This window comes from Piliocolobus tephrosceles, chromosome 6 (assembly GCF_002776525.5).
Source record: "Piliocolobus tephrosceles isolate RC106 chromosome 6, ASM277652v3, whole genome shotgun sequence".
NCBI classification, from domain to species: Eukaryota; Metazoa; Chordata; class Mammalia; order Primates; family Cercopithecidae; genus Piliocolobus; species Piliocolobus tephrosceles.
This window is the reverse complement of record NC_045439.1, coordinates 100043432-100067102: the sequence shown is the minus strand read 5'-3', so window position 1 is coordinate 100067102 and position 23671 is coordinate 100043432. Positions and strand designations below refer to the sequence as shown.

Here is a 23671-nt window from a genome sequence, read left to right as displayed (position 1 = left end):
TCTATTGGAGGAAATGGCACAGCTCCTGGCATCTGACGGATAGATGCTTGGTACCTGAATCATGGTGCTTTGTGATACATGAATCAGCTGGCCAGCCTCTCCTCTATGAAGCTTCGAGGATGTGGTTGTGGAGATTGTGGATGACTTCCCTATATCCACGCTGTCTCACACAGGTATTGCAAGCCAATCATGGTAGTTCCATCCCCTTGACAGTGATTAGTTTGTGGGTGGACAGGCCTAAGCTGTGTGGTACATGGAATGGGAAGGCAATCAGCTCGGAGGGCTCTTGATCCAAAGGGCATGCCTTGCCACACACTGCTGTCTTCTTCCTCTGGACGTTTTCTGTTTGAAGGTAATGGCAAAACAAAACAAAACAAAACAAAACAAAACACCAAAACCAAAACCAAAAAACAGTTAAAAAGGCCAGCTCCTTGGTAATGTTGCCACTGACTCAACCTGCCCAGGAGCCCTCATCCCTCTGGGTTTCACTGTTCCCCAAGATAACAAATGACCTTATCGTTCAAGCCACTTCAAATTGTGGTTTCTGTTACTAGAGGCTGAGGGTTTCCTAATATAGATCTATCTGAAGAGCCTGGCAATTTCCATAGCCTTTAATTATGTTGCCTGTCTATGCCAGGTAATCTTCTATATACATAATAAAATATCACTAGAAACGACACTGGAGTTTACTTTTTCTAATGGCATTTTAAGTGACAAATATGTTTTCAGATTATAAAATTCACCCATTCACGGTGCTTCCAGTGCAAACAATGGATCAGAGGTCTCAGAGGTGAAGACAACAACCATCTCTTTGAGGCTGCCGGCTGCCGGGGACACCGCCAGATCACCTCTCCTGCCCCTCCTGGTGCCAAATTTCCCTTGACAATGAGTGTAAGATGGAACTCAATTTTAGAAATACTAAAATATGAGAAAATGAGAGTCTCAGAACTGAGAAAACTTTTTTAAACGTGGGGAGATGGAGGTTTCTGCTGGCTTTGTGAGTGGCGTGCAGGGGGCGTGGTTTGGGACTGGGAGTGGAAAACAGAGATGGGGGACGAAGGTGACTCGGGGCTGAGGACAGGATGGCCTGGAGTCCAGTTTGGAGACACATTCTAGAAAATAAGTCGATGCCATCAGGAGGATGCTTCAGACTCTCCAGGCCTGGGCCCTCCGCACGGGCCCCGCCCGCCCAGTCTGCGGGCAGACTCTGCGACGCCGCCCGGCTCGCGCCTCCGCCCCCGAGAGCCCCGACGGGCGGAGTTGCGGGTGAGGGGAGGGCTGGTTTTGGGGGCGGGGGTCCCGATGACGGCATCGGAGCGCGCCGCACTGGGGATCGAAGCCTGACTGCCTGGCCCGGGACGGCGCTCGCACCCAGGCAGGTGAGTGTGGGCCCGAGAGCGGGTTAGGGGCGAGGACCGGGTGGGTGGAGGGAGGCGCGCGCTCCCTCCTCGCGCAGGCCTGGGCCTATTGACCCTGGGAGCCGGCACGCCTGGGAGACCTGAGCCAGCATGAGGAGCCCCGCACCCTTGCTCCCCAGCCTCCTGGAAGCTCTTCCTTGGACTGGCCGGCGCCCTCTTCCCGACATCTGGGGGCTGACGCCGGCATCCCGGGCCTGCAAGGAGGGGCGAGCGCCGAGGCCGCGTGAGTCGGGTCCCCATTTGTAATCACTTCTTCCAACTTTCCGGGAGCTCCGTCCCGCGCCCCGCCGCCTCCAGCCCCGGCTGCCCTACCCTGGCTCGGGATTGCGCCTGCGGGGATGTCAGAGCGCCTTCGGAGCGGTAGCGCTGTGCGGAGAGCAGGGGCGCGCGGTAGCCGGGACTGCACCGGGCTCGGAATGCTCACGCGGAGGAGGGGTGCGCGAAGGCCCACACGGTATTGCGAGGCAGAGTTTACCGCTATGTGCCCAGGATCGGGCGCCCAATAGGGGCCGGGTGATTGAATTAATGAGAGGTTACTGTGCTGAGAGAGAGGTTAAAGGGTAAAGAATGACGTGCCGGGGTGGCGGTGGGGGTGAAGAACGCTGTAGGAGGAGGGAGGACGTGGAAAGTTCCTTGGATGAAGATTATCCATCACTGTTTATTGGGCAGCGTGGGACCTTGTGCTGGGCGCTGGTGATGAAGTGCAAAGTGGACCCAGAGGGTCCCCGCCTTCCAGCTCCTGGTCTGGGAGGTGGGGGAGAGAAGCGGGTAGTAACCTGCAGTTGCAGTAGAGTGATCACGGGCGGGTGGAACAGCACTGGGGGTTGTGTGCGTGTCGTGGTGGGGTCACAGAGAAGGGGAGCTTCCGTGGCTCCCTGAAGAAGAAGGTGCCTGCAGCCTTAGCCGGGAGGGATGAGGAGGCTTGGGTAACACCTAGCCGTTGCAGGCAGAGAGAGGAGGCAAGGAAAGGCCTGGGGTGTGGGAGGTGAGTAATCCAGGGAGGCAGGGCCTGATTTAAGGCTTGTCTTTTTTTTTTTTTCCCTTAATATTTTGAATCCCAAGGGCAGTGGAGAGCCTTTTTTTGGAGAGTTGGGGTTAGGCAGGGAGTGAAATAATTGTATTTGCATTTTGAGAGATGCCCCTGAGGCGCAGTGGCTGATGCCTGTAATCACCGCACTTTGGGAGGATCCCTTGAGCCCAGGAGTTCAAGACCAGCCTGGACAACATAGCTAGACTGTCTCTACAAAATAATAATAATAATAATAATAAAAATTAGCCAGGTACGTGTCTGTGGTCCCAGCTACTTTGAAGGCTGAGGTGGGAGGATCACTTGAACCTGGGAAGTCTTGGCTGCAGTAAGCAGTGATTATGCCACTGTACTCCAGTCTGGGTGAAAGAGGGAGACCCTGTCTCAAGAAGAAAAAGTAAGATGTCCCTGGCTACCCTGCGGAATGGGACAGGGAGACTGAGACCAGGGGGAAGGCTGCTCAAAGTCATCCTGGCACAGTGTCAATGGCCAGGACCAGGGCTTTGACAACAGAATGGGAAGGAGCAGGTGAACTTGAGAGATATTTAGGAGATGGATTTGGCAGGATTTGGTGGTGAGAGCTTGGTCTTGAAGGATCTGTTGACTTTTTTGAAGAAGGTGGGGCAGGGGATGTGGGTGACTTGACAAAGACAGAGATTGTGGTAAACCCAGTGGGTGTTAGGGACAAGAGTTCCCTGGTGTGGTGTGGTGTGGTGCTGTGTGTGTGCGTTATTCTAGGAGATTGGGCCGTAGGGAAGAATGCAGCTGAAACACTGGAGTGCAGGAGTTAGGGCCTCATTTCGCCAGTGCTGGGAGCCATGACTTGTTACTTAGGGGGACTATATATGTCATGACCCTTGCGATTTTTGAGCACCAGGTTGGACACGGGGATGTTCTGAACTTTGACCACCCTCCCCCCAATCCCTCTAAGGTCAGGAGCTGCAGGGTCTGGCTCAAGTCCCCTGCAGGGTGAGTCTAGCTCCTGGAGTACAAGTGCTGATGGCCAGGGCTTCTTTCTCTCTCCACAGGGCCCAGAGCAGTCCTCCCTCAGCATGGGGCTGGAGGCCCAGAGGCTGCCAGGGCCTGAGGAGGCCCCAGTGCGGGTTGCCCTGCGAGTTCGACCACTGCTGCCCAAGGAACTGCTGCACGGGCATCAGAGCTGCCTGCAGGTGGAGCCAGGGCTCGGCCGCATCACCCTGGGCCGTGACCGACACTTTGGCTTCCACGTGGTGCTGGCCGAGGATGCCGGGCAGGAGGCCGTGTACCAGGCCTGCGTTCAGCCCCTCCTTGAGGCCTTCTTCGAGGGCTTCAATGCCACCGTCTTTGCCTATGGTCAGACCGGCTCAGGGAAGACGTACACCATGGGGGAGGCCAGTGTGGGTGAGTGACCTTGCTCGGGGCCTTTGCCCACTTTAAGGAGCCTTAGTTCCTTCCTGGATTTCTGCCCCTGTCCTCTTGCTGCCTGTCCCCGTGAAAGGTGGGGATGCTGGGGGAGGAAGAGTCAATTTCCTAGACAGAGATCTGTGGCCCAGGCTGGGACCAGCCATGTCTATGGGGTAGGGAGGAAGGAAGAGTCATTGGAGGTGAGTGGCCTTCTCACCTCCGTAGAGATGGCGCCATGCTGCCTGGCTCTGGGGACCTCAGCAGAGGAAGGGTACGGGAAGGTAGCATGTCTCTGGAGGTTGTCAGGTTGGCTGGGAAAGGTCAGGAATCTGTGTTCTAGCTGGAGCAGTTGGGAACGGGGACCATGTGTCCTGGAAGAGACGTGCTTTGGATGCTGCACAGCAGGGCTGCAAGGTGCTTCAGCCAGGCTCTGGAGCAGTTTCGAGAAAGATCCTTTGGGCCAACTGAAGGAAGTGTCCCCTTTTAAGTAACACAAGCTGCTTTCTCTCAGGTTACTGCCTTGCTCTGCTCCCTTCACTATAACAGAATACCATAGACTGGGTGGCTCCTCAACAGAAATTTATTCCTCACAGTTCTGGAGGCTGGAAAGTTTAAGATGAAGGCACCAGCAGATTGAAGGGCCTTCTTCCTCACAGCCACCTTCTCTCTCTAAACTCACATGGTAGAACACAGCAGGGGTCACTCTTAGCTCTCTTTTACAAGGGAACTAATCCCATTTATGAGGGCTCTCCCCACCCACTTTCCAAAGGCCCCACTTCCATCATATTGGGGGTGAGGATTTCTACATGTGAATTTTGGGGAGCATAAACAAATTCAGACCATAGCAGTTACAGAAACATAACTTTGTCGTAAAAAAATTAGGAAAATACAGCAAAACACATGCACGAAATATAAAAGTACTTGATAATTGCCTTTCAGAAATCCCCTGCCCTGTTAGCATTCCAGTTTCTTTGTCTGGGAAAATTATTTTACTTTTCAAAAATGGGATTATATTATGCACATTCTTTTGTGTCTTGTTTGATTTTCTTAACAATGTATCATTGGCCAGGCATGGTGGCTCGCACCTGTAATCCCAGCACTTTGGGAGGTGGAGGCGGGTGAAACACCGGAGGTCAGGAGTTCGAGACCAGCCTAGCCAACATGGAAAAACCCCATCTCTACTAAAAATACAAAAACTGAGCAGGGCACGGTGGCTCATGCCTGTAATCCCAGCACTTTGGGAGGCTGAAGCGGGTGGATCATGAGGTCAGGAGATCGAGACCATCCTGGCCAACATGGTGAAACCCTGTCTCTACTAAAATACAAAAAATTAGCTGGTCGTGGTGGTGCATGCCTGTAGTCCCAGCTACTCAGGAGGCTGAGGCAGGGGAATCGCTTGAACCTGGGAGGCGGAGATTGCAGTAAGCCGAGATCTCGCCACTGCACTCCAGCCTGGTGACAGAGCAAGACTCCATCTCAAAAACAAAAAACAAACAAAAAAAAACTGGCCAGGCATGGTGGTGGGGGTCTGTAATCCCAGCTACTCAGGAGGCTGAGGCAGGAGAATTGCTTGAACCCAGGAGATAGAACTTGCAGTGATCCAAGTTTGCTTCACTGCATTCCAGCCTGGGCGACAGAGCGAGACTCCATTTCAAAAACACAACAACAAAAAAACAATGTATCATGAACATTTCTCTGTATTATTAAATATTCTTCAATCTAAATTTTTAGGCCAGGCACAGAGGCTCACAGTTGTAATCCCAGCACTTTGGGAGGCTGAGGTGGGAGGATTGCTTGGGCACAGGAGTTGGGAGACCAGTCTGGGCAATACAGCAAGACCCTGTTTCTAAAAAAAAAAAAAAATCCAACTTTTTAATGGGCTACCTGGCATTCCATTGTGAATATAAAATAGTTGATTGGGTACGGTGGCTCATACGTGTAATCCCAGCACTTTGGGAGGCCGAGGCTGGCAGATCACAAGGTCAGGAGTTTGAGACTAGCCTGGCCAACATGGTGAAACACTGTCTCTACTAAAAATACAAAAATTAGCTGGGCATGGTGACAGACGCCTGTAATCCCAGCTACTCAGGAGACTGAGGCAGGAGAATCGCTTGAAACCAGAAGGTGGAGGTTGCAGTAAGCTGAGATCACACCACTGCACTCCAGCTTGGGCAACAAGAGCAAAACTCCGTCTCAAAAAAAAGTTGATTTGGCCAGATCTCCTGTTTGATCTTCAAATGGACACTTAGGATATTTGCATTTTTTGAAGTCATGAGGAGGAGTGCTATTCTGAACTTCCTCTGATTATTTCCTTGGGATAAATTTAGGAGGCCCTTTAGATAACAGCATGGATTAGGAGTAATCAAGGCAAGGTTATTTGCTAATCTGTTGAGGATGCAGTGAAGGGGATGCTTACATCATGAAAGGGGTTGATTGAATCAGGAGAGGTTGCTTCCAACTCTTAAATTTTATATTTCTGCCTGACCACACCGAAGCATAGCCTAGCTCAGGCCACCTGTCCCATCCTGGCCTTGGCCACTGTCTTCTCCATCCTAGAGCACCATCCTCCAGCTCTGGCAGGGGCCTATGAGCTTGCGGGCCTGGGGGACTTGGGTTATGTCCAGCTGAAGTGGCAGGAGGCCTTGCGGTGTCTCCCCAGCCTCCCTCCTTGAGGATGAGCAGGGCATTGTCCCGAGGGCCATGGCCGAGGCCTTCAAGCTCATCGATGAGAATGACCTGCTCGACTGTCTGGTGCATGTGTCCTACCTGGAAGTGTACAAGGAGGAGTTCCGGGACCTGCTCGAGGTGGGCACTGCCAGCCGTGACATCCAGCTCCGGGAAGATGAGCATGGGAATGTTGGTGAGGAACTCTGGGGTCCTCCGCTGACGGAGAGGGGTTTAGGGAGGCTTCACCTGCTTGGAGTGGGGTGCTTACCTGTCTGGGAATGGCAACTCCTCATGGAAAACCCAAGCCCTGGGAGGTTTTGCTTTAGCTTCCTGTCTCCAATGAGTTCAGTACTGCTTCTATACCCAGAGTGAGAGGCACTGAGGTGGGCCAGTGGGAAGCCGGAGCCCCTCAAGCCCTAACTAGGAAGGGCAGTACCCCGTGGGCGTGGGGAGGGAGCGGTGGGTCAGGAAGGGCAAGTTTGGGGCTAGTTCTGCTCTGCCTGCCCTCCTGGCTCGTCAGTCTGGCGGCCCCTGCCCTGGGGCTCACGGCCTTCTGTGCCCGCAGTGCTGTGCGGGGTGAAGGAGGTGGACGTGGAGGGCCTGGACGAGGTGCTGAGCCTCCTGGAGATGGGCAACGCGGCGCGGCACACGGGAGCCACGCACCTCAACCGCCTGTCTAGCCGCTCACACACTGTCTTCACTGTGACCCTGGAGCAGCGGGGGCGCGCCCCCAGCCGCCTGCCCCGCCCCGCCCAGGGCCAGCTGCTCGTCTCCAAATTCCACTTCGTGGACCTGGCGGGCTCAGAGAGGGTGCTCAAGACGGGCAGCACCGGCGAGCGGCTCAAGGAGAGCATCCAGATCAACAGCAGCCTCCTGGCACTGGGCAACGTCATCAGCGCCCTGGGGGACCCTCAGCGCCGGGGCAGCCACATCCCCTACCGGGACTCCAAGATCACCCGGTGAGCTTCCCCCGGCTCCTGTGTGGCCTGGGGGCCGGGGAGGCGGGGAGTGTCACACCACTGGGGGTGGAAGCCCAGGTACTCCCAGGTCTCCGGCCCACGGGGAGCCGTGCCAGGAGCCGGTCCCGGGTCTGGCCCGCTGGCCCTGGGCCTGGCGTGTCAGGGCCCCTGAGAGCCTCCCCCTCGCGCCCTCAGGATCCTCAAAGACTCGCTGGGTGGGAATGCCAAGACGGTGATGATCGCTTGCGTCAGCCCTTCCTCCTCCGACTTCGACGAGACCCTCAACACCCTCAACTACGCCAGCCGCGCCCAGAACATCCGCAACCACGCCACGGTCAACTGGCGGCCCGAGGCCGAGCGGCCACCCGAAGAGGTGGCGAGCGGCGCGCGGGGGCCGCCACGGCACCGCTCCGAAACCCGCATCATCCACCGCGGCCGGCGCGCCCTGGGCCCGATCACCGCCTCCGCTGGGGCCGCCATGCGCCTGGACGCCGAGTGCGCGCGCTACCGAGCCTGCACCGACGCCGCCTACAGCCTCCTGCGTGAGCTGCAGGCCGAGCCCGGGCTGCCTGGCGCCACCGCCCGCAAGGTGCGCGACTGGCTGTGCGTGGTCGAGGGTGAACGCAGTGCCCTGAGCTCCGCCTCTGGGCCCGACAGCGGCATCGAGAGCGCCTCCGTCGAGGGCCAGGCGGCGCAGGGGGCCGGCGGGCGAAAGGTGACCAAGGGACAGGTTGTGGTTGTGGGCAGGGGGAAGTGGTGGAGAGGAAGGAAGAGGGTCTTCAGACAGCAGCTGTGCTCCTGCCTCCTGCCCGTTGGCAGGGCACATTAGGGATTCGGTCACTTCTGCTGATTACCGTGTTCACTTCCGTAACTTTACAGTGCCTCAGGTCTCCAGCTGTAAAATAGGGACAACCGTAGGACTTACCCCATCTCTTAGTGGGGATGTTGTAAGGGCTGAGGGTGTCACATGTGGCTAGCATGCTGGTGAAGATGCAATAAATTGTTCCTAATAATAGTGGTGATATTATTAATACAAATACGATGGATAATTACAAGAGATGACCCAAATGGCTTGCAGAGGGCATCCAGGCCAGCTGGGGTCTGGGGTGCCCTCCCCACCAGTGGGTCTGGAGTTTCCACTGCAGGCAGGGCTTGGAAGAGTAGGTTGGAAGCAGGGCTAGACAAGAAGAGGCCGGGTGTCCAGCTCGCCCTGTCAACCCCCGCCTCTGAAGCTCCTCTCCTTGCCCTGTAGGAGGATGAGGGGGCGCAGCAGCTGCTGAGCCTGCAGAACCAGGTGGCGCGGCTGGAGGAGGAGAACCGAGACTTTCTGGCTGCGCTGGAGGACGCCATGGAGCAGTACAAACTGCAGGTGCAGCGCCCGCTTCACAGTGCAGGGAAGGCTTCCCAGAGGAGAGTGGAGGGAAGGCAGAGCTGAGTTTCTCAGGATGGGAGGGAGTTAGGGTGGGATACTGCGGGGTAGGGGAGTAGAGTTAGGAGGTGCACATGAGGGAAAGTGTGGAGGTGAGCATCACAACAGCGCAGGTGGGTGTGCAGGACCGCCAGGCAGGGCAGCTTTGCTGGGTGGTGTGAGCTTGGACGAAAGAGGGGACTGAAGGGGCAGCAGCGGGGGACCTTGGGGCCTGGCGTAACCTGGTCCGCATTGCTCCTCGCGCCCTCTGGTGGCGGCGGTTGGAGGTGGTGGTCTGGCAGGATAGGAGTGTGATGGGACCTGAGGGGTGAGTTTGAGTCTGAACTCCTGCAGAGTTGTTGGGGTCAGGGGAGGAGGAAAGGAAGGAAAGTATTTGATCCTCCTCAGTTTTAGCCCAGAGATGGTAGAGTGGCCTCAGACCTGTTCCTCAGTTTCCTACACTCCTGCCTGTTGAGGCATTCATGCCCCCTCGGCACCTGGACCATGTCTTGCAGAGCGACCGGCTGCGCCAGCAGCAAGAGGAGATGGTGGAACTGCGGCTGCGGTTAGAGCTAGTGCGGCCTGGCTGGGGGGGCCCGGGGCTCCTGAATGGCCTGCCTCCCGAGTCCTTTGTGCCTCGACCTCATACAGCCCCCCTGGGGGGTGCCCACGACCACGTGCTGGGCATGGTGCCCCCTGTGTGCTTCCCTGGAGATGAAGTTGGCTCTGAGCAGAAGGGAGAGGTGAGGAGAGGGCGAGGCTGGGTGTCAGTGGGCCCTGCTGGACTGGTCAAGCTCGGGGCAGGGGAAGGGGGCACTGGGGCATGTGTCCCCCACTCATGTTTTAATGGGACTGGCTGTGAGATGCGAGAGGCTGCTTTCAGGTGTCCCCAGAGGAGGAGCCAAGATTTGAATGACTCTGGGCCTCTCAGAAGGGTCCAGTGGCATCGGGCATCCCTGGGGTAGCTGAAGATCACTTGGAATGAGGAGGGGTTACAGAGGGGGTTCTGGCTTCCGGCACCAGGTGGAAACCTTGTACATTTCTGCAGAAAGAGAGCTTATCACCTTTCAGACCACCCGCTCTGTCTTTGGATGGCTCTCTTTGCAAGTTCACTTTTCCACGTGGTGAACCTTATTTGGACAAAGGTTACTCCTGCTCTGCCTGAAAGTTCTGGGTCCTCTGGGGCTTTTAGGCCTGGATCATCTCAGCTCTCAAAGCTGGGGGTTGGCAGAAGTCTCGTGTTCACCCATCACTCTGGCAGGGAATTGTTGGTGAGATAGGACTTGGGTGCAGATGACCTGTACGCAAGGTAGAAAGGGCAGGTTGTCACCTGAGGAGTACCAGGTATCATGGGAGCCAAAGCAGGCGGGAGGGGAGGGGAGGGAGGAAGCTCTCACCCCAGCTTGAGATTCAAAAGGCTGCCAGAGGGGTCATTTGGGCTGGATCATGAAGGTAAAGCAGGACTTGAGGAGGCAGAGATGTGAGGAGGGCAGGCAAGGCGGGGTATACTGCAGGGACGATGACTTGAAATGGGAATGGCTCACTGCCCTAGCAGGTGACAAATGTCAGGGAGGCTGGAGTTGAGTTGCTGACTGAGGTGAACAGGCTGGGAAGTGGCTCTTCAGCTGCTTCAGAGGAGGAAGAGGGGGAGGAGGAGCTGCCCAGGCGGACCTTAAACCTACGCAGGTGAGTGGGACCCACTGTCCCCCCCTGACAAGGGCCTGATCAGGGCCCAGGGCTAGGCAGGCTGGGGGTCCCACCGTCTCCTCTCCTGACAGCAGTGGGAAAGCCTCTGGATCCTACGGTGCCCTTATGTTGCCCTGGCTAGCCCTTGGGGGAGAGCTGTGGGCTCTGAGGCGAAAGGTCTCACCGGAGTGAGTGTGATACAGGGTGGGCCCAGGCCTCCTGACTTCAGCCTCCAGGATGGCCTTCTGTGCCGTCCAGCTGCCCTGTACCTCCTAAAACTGCCCATAGACTCCTGATTCTGCCAGACTCACATCCTGGGTTTATATCAACCCTGGGAGATGGAAGACCTGGTGGCCTCTCTTCCTCCCTCCAGGCCTGGGGTGGCCAGGCTGGGGCAGGGGTTGGGGAGGAGCACGGCCTCCTTCTGTCCTCCAGAAATGGGATCAGCAACTGCAGCCAGAGGGCGGGGGCCCGCCCCGGGAGTCTGCCAGAGAGGAAGGGCCCAGAGCTTTGCCTTGAAGAGTTGGATGCAGCCATCCCAGGGTCCAGAGGTAAGCTGGGTGGGGTGCACAGAGGGCCTCCTCCCCATTGCCCCTTCACAGTCCTGGGCCAGCCACCTTGGGACAGTCCACCCACCCTCCCTGGCAGCCCCTGCCCTCCACTCCTCTGTCTCCCCCATTGTCAGTTGGGGCAGCGACCTTGACAGGCTGCCTGTTGCAGCAGTTGGTGGGAGCAAGGCCGTTCAGGCCCGCCAGGTCCCCTCTGCCACGGCTTCAGAGTGGCGGCTGGCCCAGGCCCAGCAGAAGATCCGGGAGCTGGCTATCAACATCCGCATGAAGGAGGAGCTCATTGGCGAGCTGGTCCGCACAGGTGAGGGGTGGGCCTCAGGTGGGCCTCCCACCCGAGGGGGACTTCTCATCATTACTTCTGCACTGTTCTAGAGGGATTTCAACAATGAGGTGGTTAGGAGCAGGGGCCGGATAGCCTAGGTTTGATACTCAGCCCAGCCTCTTCCAGCTGTGTGACCCTGAACAACTAGCATAACCCCTCCGTGCCTCAGTTTTTTCATCTCTAAAATGGGGATAGTCATTGTACCTCCTGAATAGGGGTGTTGTGAGGGTGAAGGGAGTTAATTCAGGTGAAGTGCTTAGAATAGCTCTTAGTAAGCAGTACTTTTTTTTTTTTTTTCTTTTTCTTTTTTTTTTCTTTTTTTGAGACAGAGTTTCACTCTTGTCGCCCAGGCTGGAGTGCAATGGTGCGATCCCGGCTCACTGCAACCTCTGCCTCCCGCGTTCAAGTGATTCTCCTGCCTCAGCCTCCTGAGTAGCTGGGATTACAGGCGCCCACCGCCACACCCAGCTAATTTTTTCATTTTTTATTTATTTTTGGTTGAGATGGGGTTTTACTATGTTGGCCAGGCTGGTCTTGAACTCCTGACCTCAGGTGATCCACCCGCCTTGGCCTCCCAAAGTGCTGGGATTACAGGCATGAGCCACTACACCCAGCACTTCTTCTTCTTTATCAAGTGACTGCAATGTTTCAGCCATTGTGCTGGGCAAAGTATCTCTCAGTTCTGGGGAGCACACAATGAGTGTCATGGAGAACTGAGTGTCTCCAAATTGTATTATGTCTATTACTGGTGATATGAGCGCAGGCGGGGACGGGGTAATTTTAGGTGGTGGCCAGTTGAGCATTTTTATTTTAATAGTTAATGAATTTGTTACCAAATTCATCATAAATATTTTCAACCAGACATAAGATGAGTACCGTGGGTCCCATATACCCATCCTCCAGACTTAGTAGTTACCAAGATTTTTCCACATTTGTTTTACCTCTCCCTTTTTTCTTTGCTGAATATTTTGAAGGACATGCCAGACTTCATGTCCTTTCTTCCCTATACCTCCCAGTGTGCTGCTTTAAAAATATGAACTTTTTTTTTTAACCTAACTGTAATACCATCAGCACACCTAATGAAACTAATGTCCCCCTTTTTTTTTTTTCTGAGATGGAGTCTCACTCTGTCGCCAAGCTGGAGTGCAGTGGCATGTCTTGGCTCACCTGCAACCTCTGCCTCCCGAGTTCAAGTGATTCTCCTGCCTCAGCCTCCCGAGTAGCTGGGACTACAGGCGCGTGCCAACACAACCAGCTAATTTTTGTATTTTTAGTAGAGATGGGGTTTCATCATGTTGGCCAGGATGGTCTCGATCTCTTGACCTCGTGATCCGCCCACCTCAGCCTCCCAAAATGTTGGGATTACAGGCGTGAGCCACCGCGCCTGGCACTAATGTCCACGTAATGACCAGAGCATAAGCACATTCTCTCCATTATCAGCAGTGTCTGTTTATAGCTGGATTGTTTGAATCAGGCTCCAAACTTGTTCCACACACACATCATACAGTCATCACTTGGTGTCTATGTGGGAATGGTTCCAGGACCCCGTGAATGCCAAAATCTGTGGATGCTCAAAAAGGGTTTAGTAAATAATATGGTATAGTATTTACGGTAACTGACCCACATCTTCCTTTAAATCACTTTAAAGGAAGTGATTTAAATCATCTCTAGATTTCGTATAATACCTAATACAACGTAAAAGCTGTGTAAATAGTTATTATACTGTATTGTTTAGGGAATCATGACAAGAAAAATCTATACATGGTCAGTACAGATGCAGCCATTTATTTAGAAAAATATGATTTCCAACCATGGTTGGTTGAACCCATGGATGTGGAACCCACAGATGCAGAGGGCCAACTATATTTGTTTCTGAGGTCTCTGACATCTCCCTTCTCTCAGTCATCCTGTGAAATGTCCCAAACCCCACGTTTGGGGTTTGTCCGTTCGCTTTTTTTGTGGTGTCATGTAGCTCATTCTTTTGTCCTCCAGATTTCCTGGAAATGAAAGTTAGTTCTAGAGGCTTAATTATATACAGGTTCAGGTTATATATTTATTTTAGAATGCATTTGGTAAAAATAAAACTAATTAATTTGTAATTTCCTTGGGTCGCTGTAGTGAATGAGGCTCATTTAAAAGGTGAGTTGAGGCTGGGCGCGGTGGTTCACGCCTGTAATCCCAGGACTTTGGGAGGCCAAGGCGGGTGGATCACCTGCAGTCAGGAGTTCGAGACCAGCCTGGTCCACATGGTGAAACCCCATCTCTACTAAGAATACAAAATTAGCCAGGTGTGGTGGCGCGTGCGTGTAATCCCAGCTACTTGGGAGACTGAGGCAGCAGAATCACTTGAATCCGAGAGGCGGAGGTTACAGTGAGCTGAGATTGCACCATTGCACTCCAGCTTCGGAAAAAAGAGCCAAACTCCGTCTCAATAAATAAATAAATAAATAAAGAGTTGATTTGAAGAAAAATATTAAGTAAACCGTGGTACTGGTGGTACAAAGGCTTGGTGAAACCCACGCAGATGTCCAAGGGCTGGGAAACCTCCCAGGGGGACAAACAGCTTGCTCTCTTGTTGGAGCAGGGCTGCCTGTGCTGACATAGTCCTGCTTTCTTCCAGGAAAGGCAGCTCAGGCCCTGAACCGCCAGCATAGCCAGCGTATCCGGGAGCTGGAGCACGAGGCAGAGCGGGTGCGGGCTGAGCTGAGCGAAGGCCAGAGGCAGCTGCGGGAGCTCGAGGGCAAGGAGCCCCAGGATGCTGGCGAGCGGTCTCGGCTCCAGGAGTTCCGCAGGAGGGTCGCTGCGGCCCAGAGCCAGGTGCAGGTCAGTCTCAGGGCCTCAGGGTGGGGTGCTGGGGTGACTCCTGCCTCCTAGGCTGCCATCCTTGGGACCAGGACATGTGGGCTCCAAGGTCCAAGTTCACTGTGGAACCTTGCGCTCCAGCCCCGGCCCCCCAGGGTGAGTCTGGTATCGTATACAAGCCGGAGGTCCGCCCAGCTTTACATATAGTAGAGGCAGGGGGGCAGTTCCTGCCTGAAGACTACCTGGGAGACCAACGAGAGGGTGAAGGGTGGGCATCTAAAGAAACCTACCCTGTAGCATGCAGTCCTCTGTCCCCCGGTCCCCCTTCCAGCTCTCCATTCGCTTACCCCTCCATCCCATACTCCCTTGTCTGTCTACCCGTTGGTCCATGTGTCCATCAAACCCATGCATCGGTTTAGTCTTTCTCTGAGACAGAGTCTCACTCTGTTGCCCAGGCTGGAATACAGGGCCACCATCCTGGCTCACAGCAACCTCCGCCTCCTGGGTTCAAGTGATTCTCCTGTCTCAGCCTCCTGAGTAGCTGGGATTACAGGCATGCGCCACCATGCCCAGCTGATGTTGTATTTTTAGTAGAGACGGGGTTTCACCATGTTAGCCAGACTGGTCTTGAACTCCTGACCTCAGGTGATCTGCCCACCTGGGCCTCCCCAAGTGCTGGGATTATAGGTATGAGCCACTGCGTCTAGCTGATTTAGCCTTTTATCAGTGGATTGACCACCTGTCCATTTATCTGCAGGTATATCCACCCTTTCCATCCCCTTTTGTTAATTCATGCATTCTCTGTCTGTTTTAGTTTGCTACGGCTGCCATAGCAAACTTCCTTAGACTAGGGGGATTTAGACAACAGAAGTTTACTTTCTCCCATCTCTGGAGGCTGTCAGTCCAAGGTCAAGGTGTCTACAGGTCTGGTTTCCCCTGAGGCCTCACTCCTTGGCGTGCAGACGGCCACCTCCTGGCTGTGTCCTTACATGGCCTTTCCCCTGTCTGCTTGCAGCCCTGGTATCTCTTCCCCTTCTCATGAGGACCCTGGTCATATTGGATTAGGGCCTACTCTAATGTCCTCATTTAAACTAATCGCCTCTCTAAAGACCTTCTTTCCAAACATAGTCATTTTCTGAGGTGCTGGGGGTTAGGGCTTTCATATAGGAATTTTGGGGAAACACAATGCAGCCCATAACGGTCTCCATCCTATTTTTTTAATTTTTTTATTTTTTGAGACCAAGTCTCACTCTATTGCCCAGGCTGGAGTGCAGTGGTGCAATCTCAGCTTACTGCAACCTCCGCCTCCTGGATTCAAGCAATCCTTGTGCCTCAGACCCCTGAGTAGCTGAGACTACAGGCGGATGCCACCACACCTGGCTAATTTTTGTATTTTCTTTTTTTTTAGTAGAGACAGTATTTCACCATGTTGGCCAGGCTCGTCTTGAACTCCTGACCTCAGGTGATCCACTTGTCTTGGCCTCCCAAAAGTTCTGGGATTACAGGCATGAGCCACTGTGCCTGGTCTATCCTATTTTTTTACCTTCATATGATCTCGCCCACCTAGCCATCTGTCCTTCCCATCCTTCCATCCGTCCATCCTTGCAGGTGCCCACCCATCATTCATTCCTTATTTTCTCAGTTCAAATGTCCAAGAGACAATATCATGGAGTGGTTGAGAGCATGGGCTCTGGAGCCTGACTGCTCAGGTTTGAATCGCAGTTATACCACTTACTAGCTATGTGTCCTTGGTCAAGTTTCCTAACCTCTCTGTCTCAGTTTTCTAATCTGTAAAATAGGGATAATCATAATTACACTTTTCGTAGGCTCGTTAGGATCATTTCATATACACAGAGCTCTTAGTATGGTGCCTGGTGCATGGTAAATGTCACAGTATTTACCATTATTAGTATTGTTATTATTATTATTTTTTGAGTCAGAGTCTCGCTGTGTCGCCTAGGCTGGAGCGCAGTGGCACGATCTCAGCTCACTGCAACCTCTGCCTCCCGGGTTCAAGTGATTCTCCTGTCTCAGCCTCCTGAGTAGCTGGGATTAGAGGCTCCCACTACCACGCCCAGTTAATTTTTGTATTTTTAGTAGAGACAGGGTTTCACTATGTTGGCCAGGTTGGTTTCAAACTCCTGACCTCAAGTAATCCACCCGCCTCAGCCTCCCAAAGTGCTGGGATTACAGACATGAGCCACCATACCCGGCCTTTTGTTGTTATTATTGGTCTATCACCCACCTATCCGTTTGCCCTCTATCTGTCCCTCTGTCCATTTATGAGTCCTTTGGTCCTGCCTGCCCTCGTTGAGTGCCCAGCTCAACAAGCACTATGGCAGGCTCGCAGTAGCCCCGTGCATGGCCCAGTGAAGACTGTGTGGGTCCCAGGTGCTGAAGGAGAAGAAGCAGGCTACGGAGCGGCTGGTGTCACTGTCAGCCCAGAGTGAGAAGCGACTGCAGGAGCTCGAGCGGAACGTGCAGCTCATGCGGCAGCAGCAGGGACAACTGCAGAGGCGGCTTCGCGAGGAGACGGAGCAGAAGCGGCGCCTGGAGGCAGAGATGAGCAAGCGGCAGCACCGCGTCAAGGTCAGGCTCACGGCAGGGCAGGGACCCTCTGTCCAGGCCAGTAGGCTGAGCTGGCAGCCCAGCCAGGGAAGCCCAGGTAGGGTTTGCCACCCACAGCTACGTGACCTTAGAAAGCAGGTTACTTAGCCTGAGTCTGTTTTTTCATCTGAAAATGCAGAGTGTTACAGGAAAACTCAAGGCCAGGGTGAGACTTCAGTGAGATGAGGTATATGAGGTGACTGGCATGGGCTTATTTCTAAGTGTTTGCGTCTATTTGCCAGTCTCCAGGGAGACTTGTGTGGGATGGGTCTGGGGGACGCTTCACAGGGCCGTCTTGGGAGTGGGCAGGCACTCCTGGGGGCTTTGGGATCGGTGGCAGGCTCTGGTAAGATGCTGGCACCATAAACAGCCCTGCCCACTGAGCTCCTCACCCAGGAGCTGGAGCTGAAGCATGAGCAGCAGCAGAAGATCCTGAAGATTAAGACGGAAGAGATCGCGGCCTTTCAGAGGAAGAGGCGCAGTGGCAGCAATGGCTCTGTGGTCAGCCTGGAGCAGCAGCAGGTGGGGCCAGGCTGCGTCCGCACCCAGGGCTCCCCTGGGGGCTGGCTGGTGGGTGCACCTTTCTCCCCAGTGAACCTTGAGTGGCGGCTGACAAAGCCAGAGGTGGGCCCTGAGTTCCCTCCCTCCCTCCCTGCTTTTCCTTAGAAGATTGAGGAGCAGAAGAAATGGCTGGACCAGGAGATGGAGAAGGTGCTACAGCAGCGGCGGGCATTGGAGGAGCTTGGGGAGGAGCTCCACAAGCGGGAGGCCATCCTGGCCAAGAAGGAGGCCCTGATGCAGGAGAAGACAGGGCTGGAAAGCAAGCGCCTGAGGTCCAGCCAGGTGAGGCCCTGCCAGGAGAGATCCTGCCAGGTGAGGTCCAGTGAAGTAAGGTCCAGCCAGGACAGATCTTGCCAGGTGAGTTCCTGCCAAGTAAGTTTCTGCCAGGTGAGGTTTAGCAAAGTGAGGTCCCTCCAAGTGATAAACCTGCCAGGTGAAGTCCTGCCAGGTGATGTCCCTGCCAGGCGAGGTCTAGACAGGCGAGGTTCTTCTAGGTGGTATCTCTGCCAGGTAAGTTCCAGACAGAGGAAGCTCTGTCCTTCTGGGTTCTATCCTGTGCCTCCCCGTGAGCCGTAGGGCTTCAGGATATTTATGACACGGTTACAGATGTATGCACAGAAGAACCTCTTTTAAGTGTCCCTCGTCCAGTTCATTTCACTCATTAACCCCACTACTCAGGGCCTGTGCAGGAAAAATGAGGAGGTGCAGGTATTGGAAGGTGGTATAACCAAGTAGAAAGAGACTTCTCTGCCTGGCATCATTACTCCATCTAGAATAGGAAGGTCAGCTTCTGAGCCACAGCATCCTCTTCTGTCAGATGGGATCATAACGTTACCATGACGGCTGGAGGGGGATGGCAGTCACTGATGCAGGGCCTGTTCCAGTACAGGGACTTGGGCCAGATGCCCAGTGTCCCAGGCCTGCAAAGGCCAGGAGCCTTGCTCCTGCCGGCACGCATCTCTCTGATGTCCAGGAGGATCCAGGGTGCTACTGGATGATCCATAACTTCCCTCGGCCAGGAGAGCCCTCACTTCCTCCCTCATCTGGCTCCCAGAAAAGCCTTTGGGGCTTGGCCAATTCCTATCACTGTCCAGTCCGGTCATCTCAGTGACAGGTCATTCCTCCCACCCCTACCCATTGCCCCTTCTTGCCAGGAGGGCCACGTCCCTCTGGTCCTTATCCTCCTCTCACCATCTCTGAGTGCCCCTCTGTGAATGCTCTGGTCCCTTTAGCCCCACCTCCTGGAGCTTCTGTGAACTAAGTCTGGTCTCCCTGCTGAGCAGAACATTTGGAGTGCTGGTTTCTTGAGGGAAGGACCCAACTCCTCCTTAGCATCCTGCCCTTTCTGTCACCCTGTGAGGACAGTGCCTGTTCCTTCTCTAATCCCTGGCGATTCTGCCCCCAGGCCCTCAACGAGGACATCGTGCGAGTGTCCAGCCGGCTGGAGCACCTGGAGAAGGAGCTGTCTGAGAAGAGCGGGCAGCTGCGGCAGGGTAGCGCACAGAGCCAGCAGCAGATCCGCAGGGAGATCGACAGCCTGCGCCAGGAGAAGGACTCGCTGCTCAAGCAGCGCCTGGAGATCGACAGCAAGCTGAGGCAGGGGAACCTGCTGTCCCCCGAGGTACCCTGCGGCCCCCTGGCTCAGCCCCTCAGCCTCTGCCCCTGGCTCCTATCATCTGCCTCTCTGTCTGCTCTCCTCAGCCCCTGCTCCAGCCCTCTGTGGGTGCTGGGCCTTGCTGTCAGCAGACCCAAGTTTGCACTGTTAGGTGGAGGTGGGGGCTGGGGAGGGCTGGCCTGGCTCTTCTGCCCCTGCTTTGGCCTCATTGGCTGGAACACAGGGGCCAGGCCGTGCTGATCCCTCAGCTCCCTTCTGGCTGGAGCCCGGACTCCTGTGCTGCCCACACATCTTGGCTTTGTGTGTGGATACAGTGTCAGGAGCATACTCAGTGCACCTCATGCCCACACATCTGTGTTCCCTGAGCAGAGAGAAGGCCTATGTGACTACGGTCATGTGCTGTGTGACATTTCGGTGAATAACAGACAGCTAATACAATGGTGCTCCCAGAAAATTATAATACTGCATTTTTACTGTGCATTTTCTATGTTTAGATACACAAATACTCACCACGGTTAACAACTGCCTACAGTATTCAGTACAGTCACATGCTGTCCAGGCTTGTGGCCTAGGTGTGTGGTGGGCTATACCATCTAGGTTTGTGTGAGTACATTCTGATGTTTGCATGATGTCGAAAATGCCTAATGATGCATTTCTTAAAATGTATCCCCATCTGTAGAAGCTTACCCAGCAGACACTGGTGCCTCCGTGGCTGTCCCAACTATGCCTTGTTTGGTTAGGGTGCTCTGAGCTTCCTGAATGTAGATCATTCACAGGGGCTTGCAGTTGAGCAGGCTGCCTCTGAGCAGTAGCCCCAGCTCACCCTGGGGTCGGGGCTGTGACAGTGAGCAGGGGGCATCTCTCTCGATGCGCTGACTCTGCCCTTGGGACGAGGGGACCCTTAAGGCCCAGTTGTGGCTACGTGTTGGTTGTTGCGTGTCTGCCCAGGACTTAAGCGTTCAGGCAGTGGGTGCTGTTCCTCCATGCATGCCCCTGTCCCTGCAGGAGGAGCGGACGCTGTTCCAGTTGGATGAGGCCATCGAGGCCCTGGATGCCGCCATTGAATATAAGAATGAGGCCATCACATGCCGCCAGCGGGTGCTTCGGGCCTCAGCCTCATTGCTGTCCCAGTGCGAGATGAACCTCATGGCCAAGCTCAGCTACCTCTCATCCTCAGAGACCAGAGCCCTCCTCTGCAAGTATTTTGACAAGGTGGGCCACCAGCCTATGGCCCCCACCTCCTCCTCCTGCGGCGGCACGGCGGGGAGGTGTCTCATGGCAGCTGCTCCAGCGGATATCCCGTTTCCTCCCAGGCTGGGGGACAGAATCAGGACCAACTCATCTCTAGGGCCACCTGCCTTTAAAGCTTATTTTACTTGTGAAACTGAGACGCAGTTTCCTACCCCGCCACTTCTGCTTTGATTGGCTCACCTCAGGGTAGTCCATGGCCACAATAGTGGCTCTCAGTAGGGGGTGTTTTTGCCCTTTGGTGACATTTGGCCATGGCTGGAGATAACTTTTGGTTGTCACAGTGGTGGGGGTGGAGGCCAGGGATGTTACCAAACATCCTATAACACACAGGACAGGCCCCCACAACCAAGAATTATCTGGTCCCAGATGTCCATAGTGCTGAGGTTGGTCTAGATGAAATCCCACAGCTTGAGGCTCTGCCAGCTCCATGGTGTGGGGTTAGGAAAGGGTTGGTGGCAAGAGACAGCAGATAAGGTGAGAGCCAGCTCTGATCGTTGGAAGATAACTAGAGCACTGTTGAGAAGGTGTCTGAGGCTAAGTCTTGGTTCAGCAGGGAAGACCCTGGTGATTTCTTAGTGCCGTGGTGGCAAGTGTGCCAACGCTGTGTCTGTGGTTGAGGATTAGCCGGATGAAGAGAGGTCATGGTGGGGGCTGAGCCTGGCTGGGTCTTGGGACAGGTGGTGACGCTCCGAGAGGAGCAGCACCAGCAGCAGATTGCCTTCTCGGAACTGGAGATGCAGCTGGAGGAGCAGCAGAGGCTGGTGTACTGGCTGGAGGTGGCCCTGGAGCGGCAGCGCCTGGAGATGGACCGCCAGCTGACCCTGCAGCAGAAGGAGCACGAGCAGAACATGCAGCTGCTCCTGCAGCAGAGTCGAGGTGAATAGCCCCAGCCCACCGCTCACAGCCCTGGCCCAAAGCTCACAACCCCGCCCCCTCCATCCCCCCTTTTCCCCCTGGCCCCCGTCCTCCTGCACCCCCCCTCGCCCCCAGTCCCCGCCCCGGCCCCTGCCGCTCACAGCCCCTACCCCCATAGCCCTGGCCGCCTACCCACCTGCAGGCCCTCACCACCCTCTCCTCGGCCCTTCCACTCTAGACCACCTCAGTGAAGGGTTAGCAGACAGCAGGAGGCAGTATGAGGCCCGGATTCAAGCTCTGGAGAAGGATCTGGGCCGCTACATGTGGATAAACCAGGAACTGAAACAGAAGCTCGGCGGTGTGAACGCTGTAGGCCACAGCAGGGGTAACTCCTCCTTGTCGCCATCACTGAGCCCTGCCCCACCGCGCTCTGAAGTCAGACCTGTCCCCTTTCTTTGGGGAAAGCTTAGAGACCACTCTCCCTGGAGCCTTTATTGGCTCAATTCACAGGTTGCTTATTGTGCTGGGGCACTTGGGAGCTAGGGCTTCGGGAAGGTGCTGCCACCTCTGTTTCTGATGAGGACACGTTATTCTCCATGACAGGCGGGGAGAAGAGGAGCCTGTGCTCGGAGGGCAGACAGGCTCCTGGAAATGAAGATGAGCTCCACCCGGCACCTGAGCTGCTCTGGCTGTACCCCGTCACTGAGGCCCCCCGCACCCAGGAGGAGACGCGGGACTTGGTCCACGCTCCCTTACCCTTGACCTGGAAACGCTCGAGCCTGTGTGGCGAGGAGCAGGGATCCCCCGAGGAACTGAGGCAGCGGGAGGTGGCCGAGCCCCTGGTGGGGCGGGTGCTTCCTGTGGGTGAGGCAGGCCTGCCCTGGAACTTTGGGCCTTTGTCCAAGCCCCGGCGGGAACTGCGACGAGCCAGCCCGGGGATGATTGATGTCCGGAAAAACCCCCTGTAAGCCCTCGGGGCAGACCCTGCCTTGGAGGGAGCACTCTGATCCTGCTGAAAGGGGCAGCTGCCTGTTTTGCTTCTGTGAAGGACAGTCCTTACCACACACCCTAAATCCAGGCCCTCATCTCTACACTCGTTGGGATCAAGAAATTTGGGTCATGGCCCAAAAGAACTGGACCCTCATTATAAAAAATATGCAAATTCCCACCACTTACTTCTTGAAGCTGTGGTACCCAATTGCCGCCTGCCTTGTGTCTTGCTCGAGTCTCAGGACAATTCTGGTTTGAGGCGTAAATGGATGTGCTTGTAGTTCTGTGGTTTGGCCAAGAATCATCACGAAAGGGTTGGTGGCAACCAGGTTGTGGTTTAAATGGTCTTATGTATATAGGAGAAACTGGGAGACGTAGCACATTTTTAGGATCTTAAAAAAACATTTAATAAAATCTCTGAAGGGAGAAATGGGAAGTTTTCACTTAGAGTTTGATTTACAAGACAATAGGAGGAATCAGATTTGGAAACACAATAGGCTTGAATGCTTTCTGGAAACAGAGTTCAGAGTCAGCCGTCACCGTTAGCCAGACCCCGGGCCAGGACCTAGTGGCAGGCTGGTCCAGCGGGTCTGTGGGGCACTCTCGGTGGAAACGACGAGCCAGGTGATGGTCTCCCCAGGAGTGGGCAATGGGCGAGGCCTGTGCCATGAACTGGCTGACTCTTGGACAGTCCTTGAAATGTGGCTGCTCCAGAAGCCACTCGAGCTGGACCAAGGTCACAGTTAACCTCAGGCCCAACATTAAACATAAACGTACTGAGTGCTCAGTCACTAGAGATGATTTTATTGTTAGACAGGGAAGGCAAAAAACAGCTTCTGCTGCCCAATACACTCTTCAGTTTCACATATATGGCTTCACAGTTTACAAAGTGCTGCCTGTGTTGCAGCAGCCCGGCCTTACAGCAGCTCAAGGGACCCCAGGGAGGGCTCCTTTCTCCATTTGCATAAATGAGGCAGAGTGGCCCCCCTGACTTGCCAAGGCCATGGTTGGGGTGGGGCTGGAATGGGATTCTTGTCTGGCTTCCCGACTCCCAGGCTGCCTGAGTTATGGCACCAACTACATTGCCATCCACCTCTCCTCCTGCAACTTCCCCAACAAGGGGCAGTGCCAGGAGATGGATTGGATCCATGAGGGGAATTAGAAAACCCTAAGGCATTCTAATGGCAATCTGAACACTGACCATGGCAAAAGAGGCTTGGGACTAGGCCTCCAACTTCTTTATACCCATAGGGTCCTGGCTGACTCCTTCATCTTTTGGGCTCAGTAGTGTTTGTGGCTACAAGCCCTCCAGCCAGGTTCCCATGAGCTTCTTCCGTGTGTAAGTTCTGCTGATGGGGTGCCTCCTGGAGAATGCACGACTGAAAGGAGAGTCTTCTACGGTGGAGGGAAGTACATCCACATCCTCATCTAGAAGAAGGTAGAAAGGTTTAGCAGGCAGGAGTCACTGAGGACCGAATCAAAAAAATGGACTTAAATTGCAGAGGGTTACACACAAAAACAGACTTTAAGAAAATCAGCACTGCTTGGAGG

General features: G+C 54.8%; 2 protein-coding genes across 8 annotated transcripts in view; one reads left to right on the top strand and one right to left on the bottom strand.

Moving 5' to 3' along the window:
- Positions 1-1247: 1247 nt before the first annotated feature.
- Positions 1248-22553, top strand: KIF7 (kinesin family member 7). 7 transcript variants are annotated; one of them, XM_023187146.1, is made up of 19 exons: positions 1248-1379; positions 3474-3825; positions 6488-6688; positions 7061-7454; positions 7650-8043; positions 8707-8823; positions 9378-9605; positions 10415-10548; positions 10984-11099; positions 11269-11418; positions 14060-14262; positions 16633-16830; positions 17245-17370; positions 17515-17691; positions 18815-19030; positions 20030-20236; positions 20953-21151; positions 21369-21515; positions 21734-22553. In XM_023187146.1, the coding sequence occupies exons 2-19, from the start codon at positions 3498-3500 to the stop codon at positions 22096-22098; spliced, it is 3900 nt and encodes a 1299-aa protein (XP_023042914.1). In that variant the 5' UTR covers positions 1248-1379; positions 3474-3497; the 3' UTR covers positions 22099-22553. The 7 variants fall into 7 exon arrangements, with proteins under 7 accessions (XP_023042914.1, XP_023042912.1, XP_023042911.1 ...); XM_023187144.1 differs by having other exon boundaries at positions 7650-8169; positions 10418-10548; XM_023187143.1 differs by having other exon boundaries at positions 7650-8169; positions 11272-11418.
- The window catches only part of TICRR (TOPBP1 interacting checkpoint and replication regulator), a 53067-nt gene continuing 51904 nt past the window's right edge, over positions 22509-23671 (bottom strand). Inside the window, exon 22 of the mRNA XM_023187148.3 lies at positions 22509-23548. Within this exon, the coding sequence (XP_023042916.1) occupies positions 23418-23548 (131 nt within the window). The 3' untranslated portion in view covers positions 22509-23417. The remainder of the gene's footprint in view (positions 23549-23671) is intronic.

What these genes read in the sequence shown, in the direction of transcription:
- KIF7 (XM_023187141.1), top strand. Translation starts at nt 3,498, where the DNA reads ATGGGGCTGGAGGCCCAGAGGCTGCCAGGGCCTGAGGAGGCCCCAGTG. An exon ending in CGGACCTTAAACCTACGCAG is followed by an intron (nt 10,549 to 10,983) that starts GTGAGTGGGACC and finishes TCTGTCCTCCAG; the next exon opens with AAATGGGATCAGCAACTGCA. An exon ending in TCTGCAAGTATTTTGACAAG is followed by an intron (nt 20,237 to 20,952) that starts GTGGGCCACCAG and finishes GTCTTGGGACAG; the next exon opens with GTGGTGACGCTCCGAGAGGA.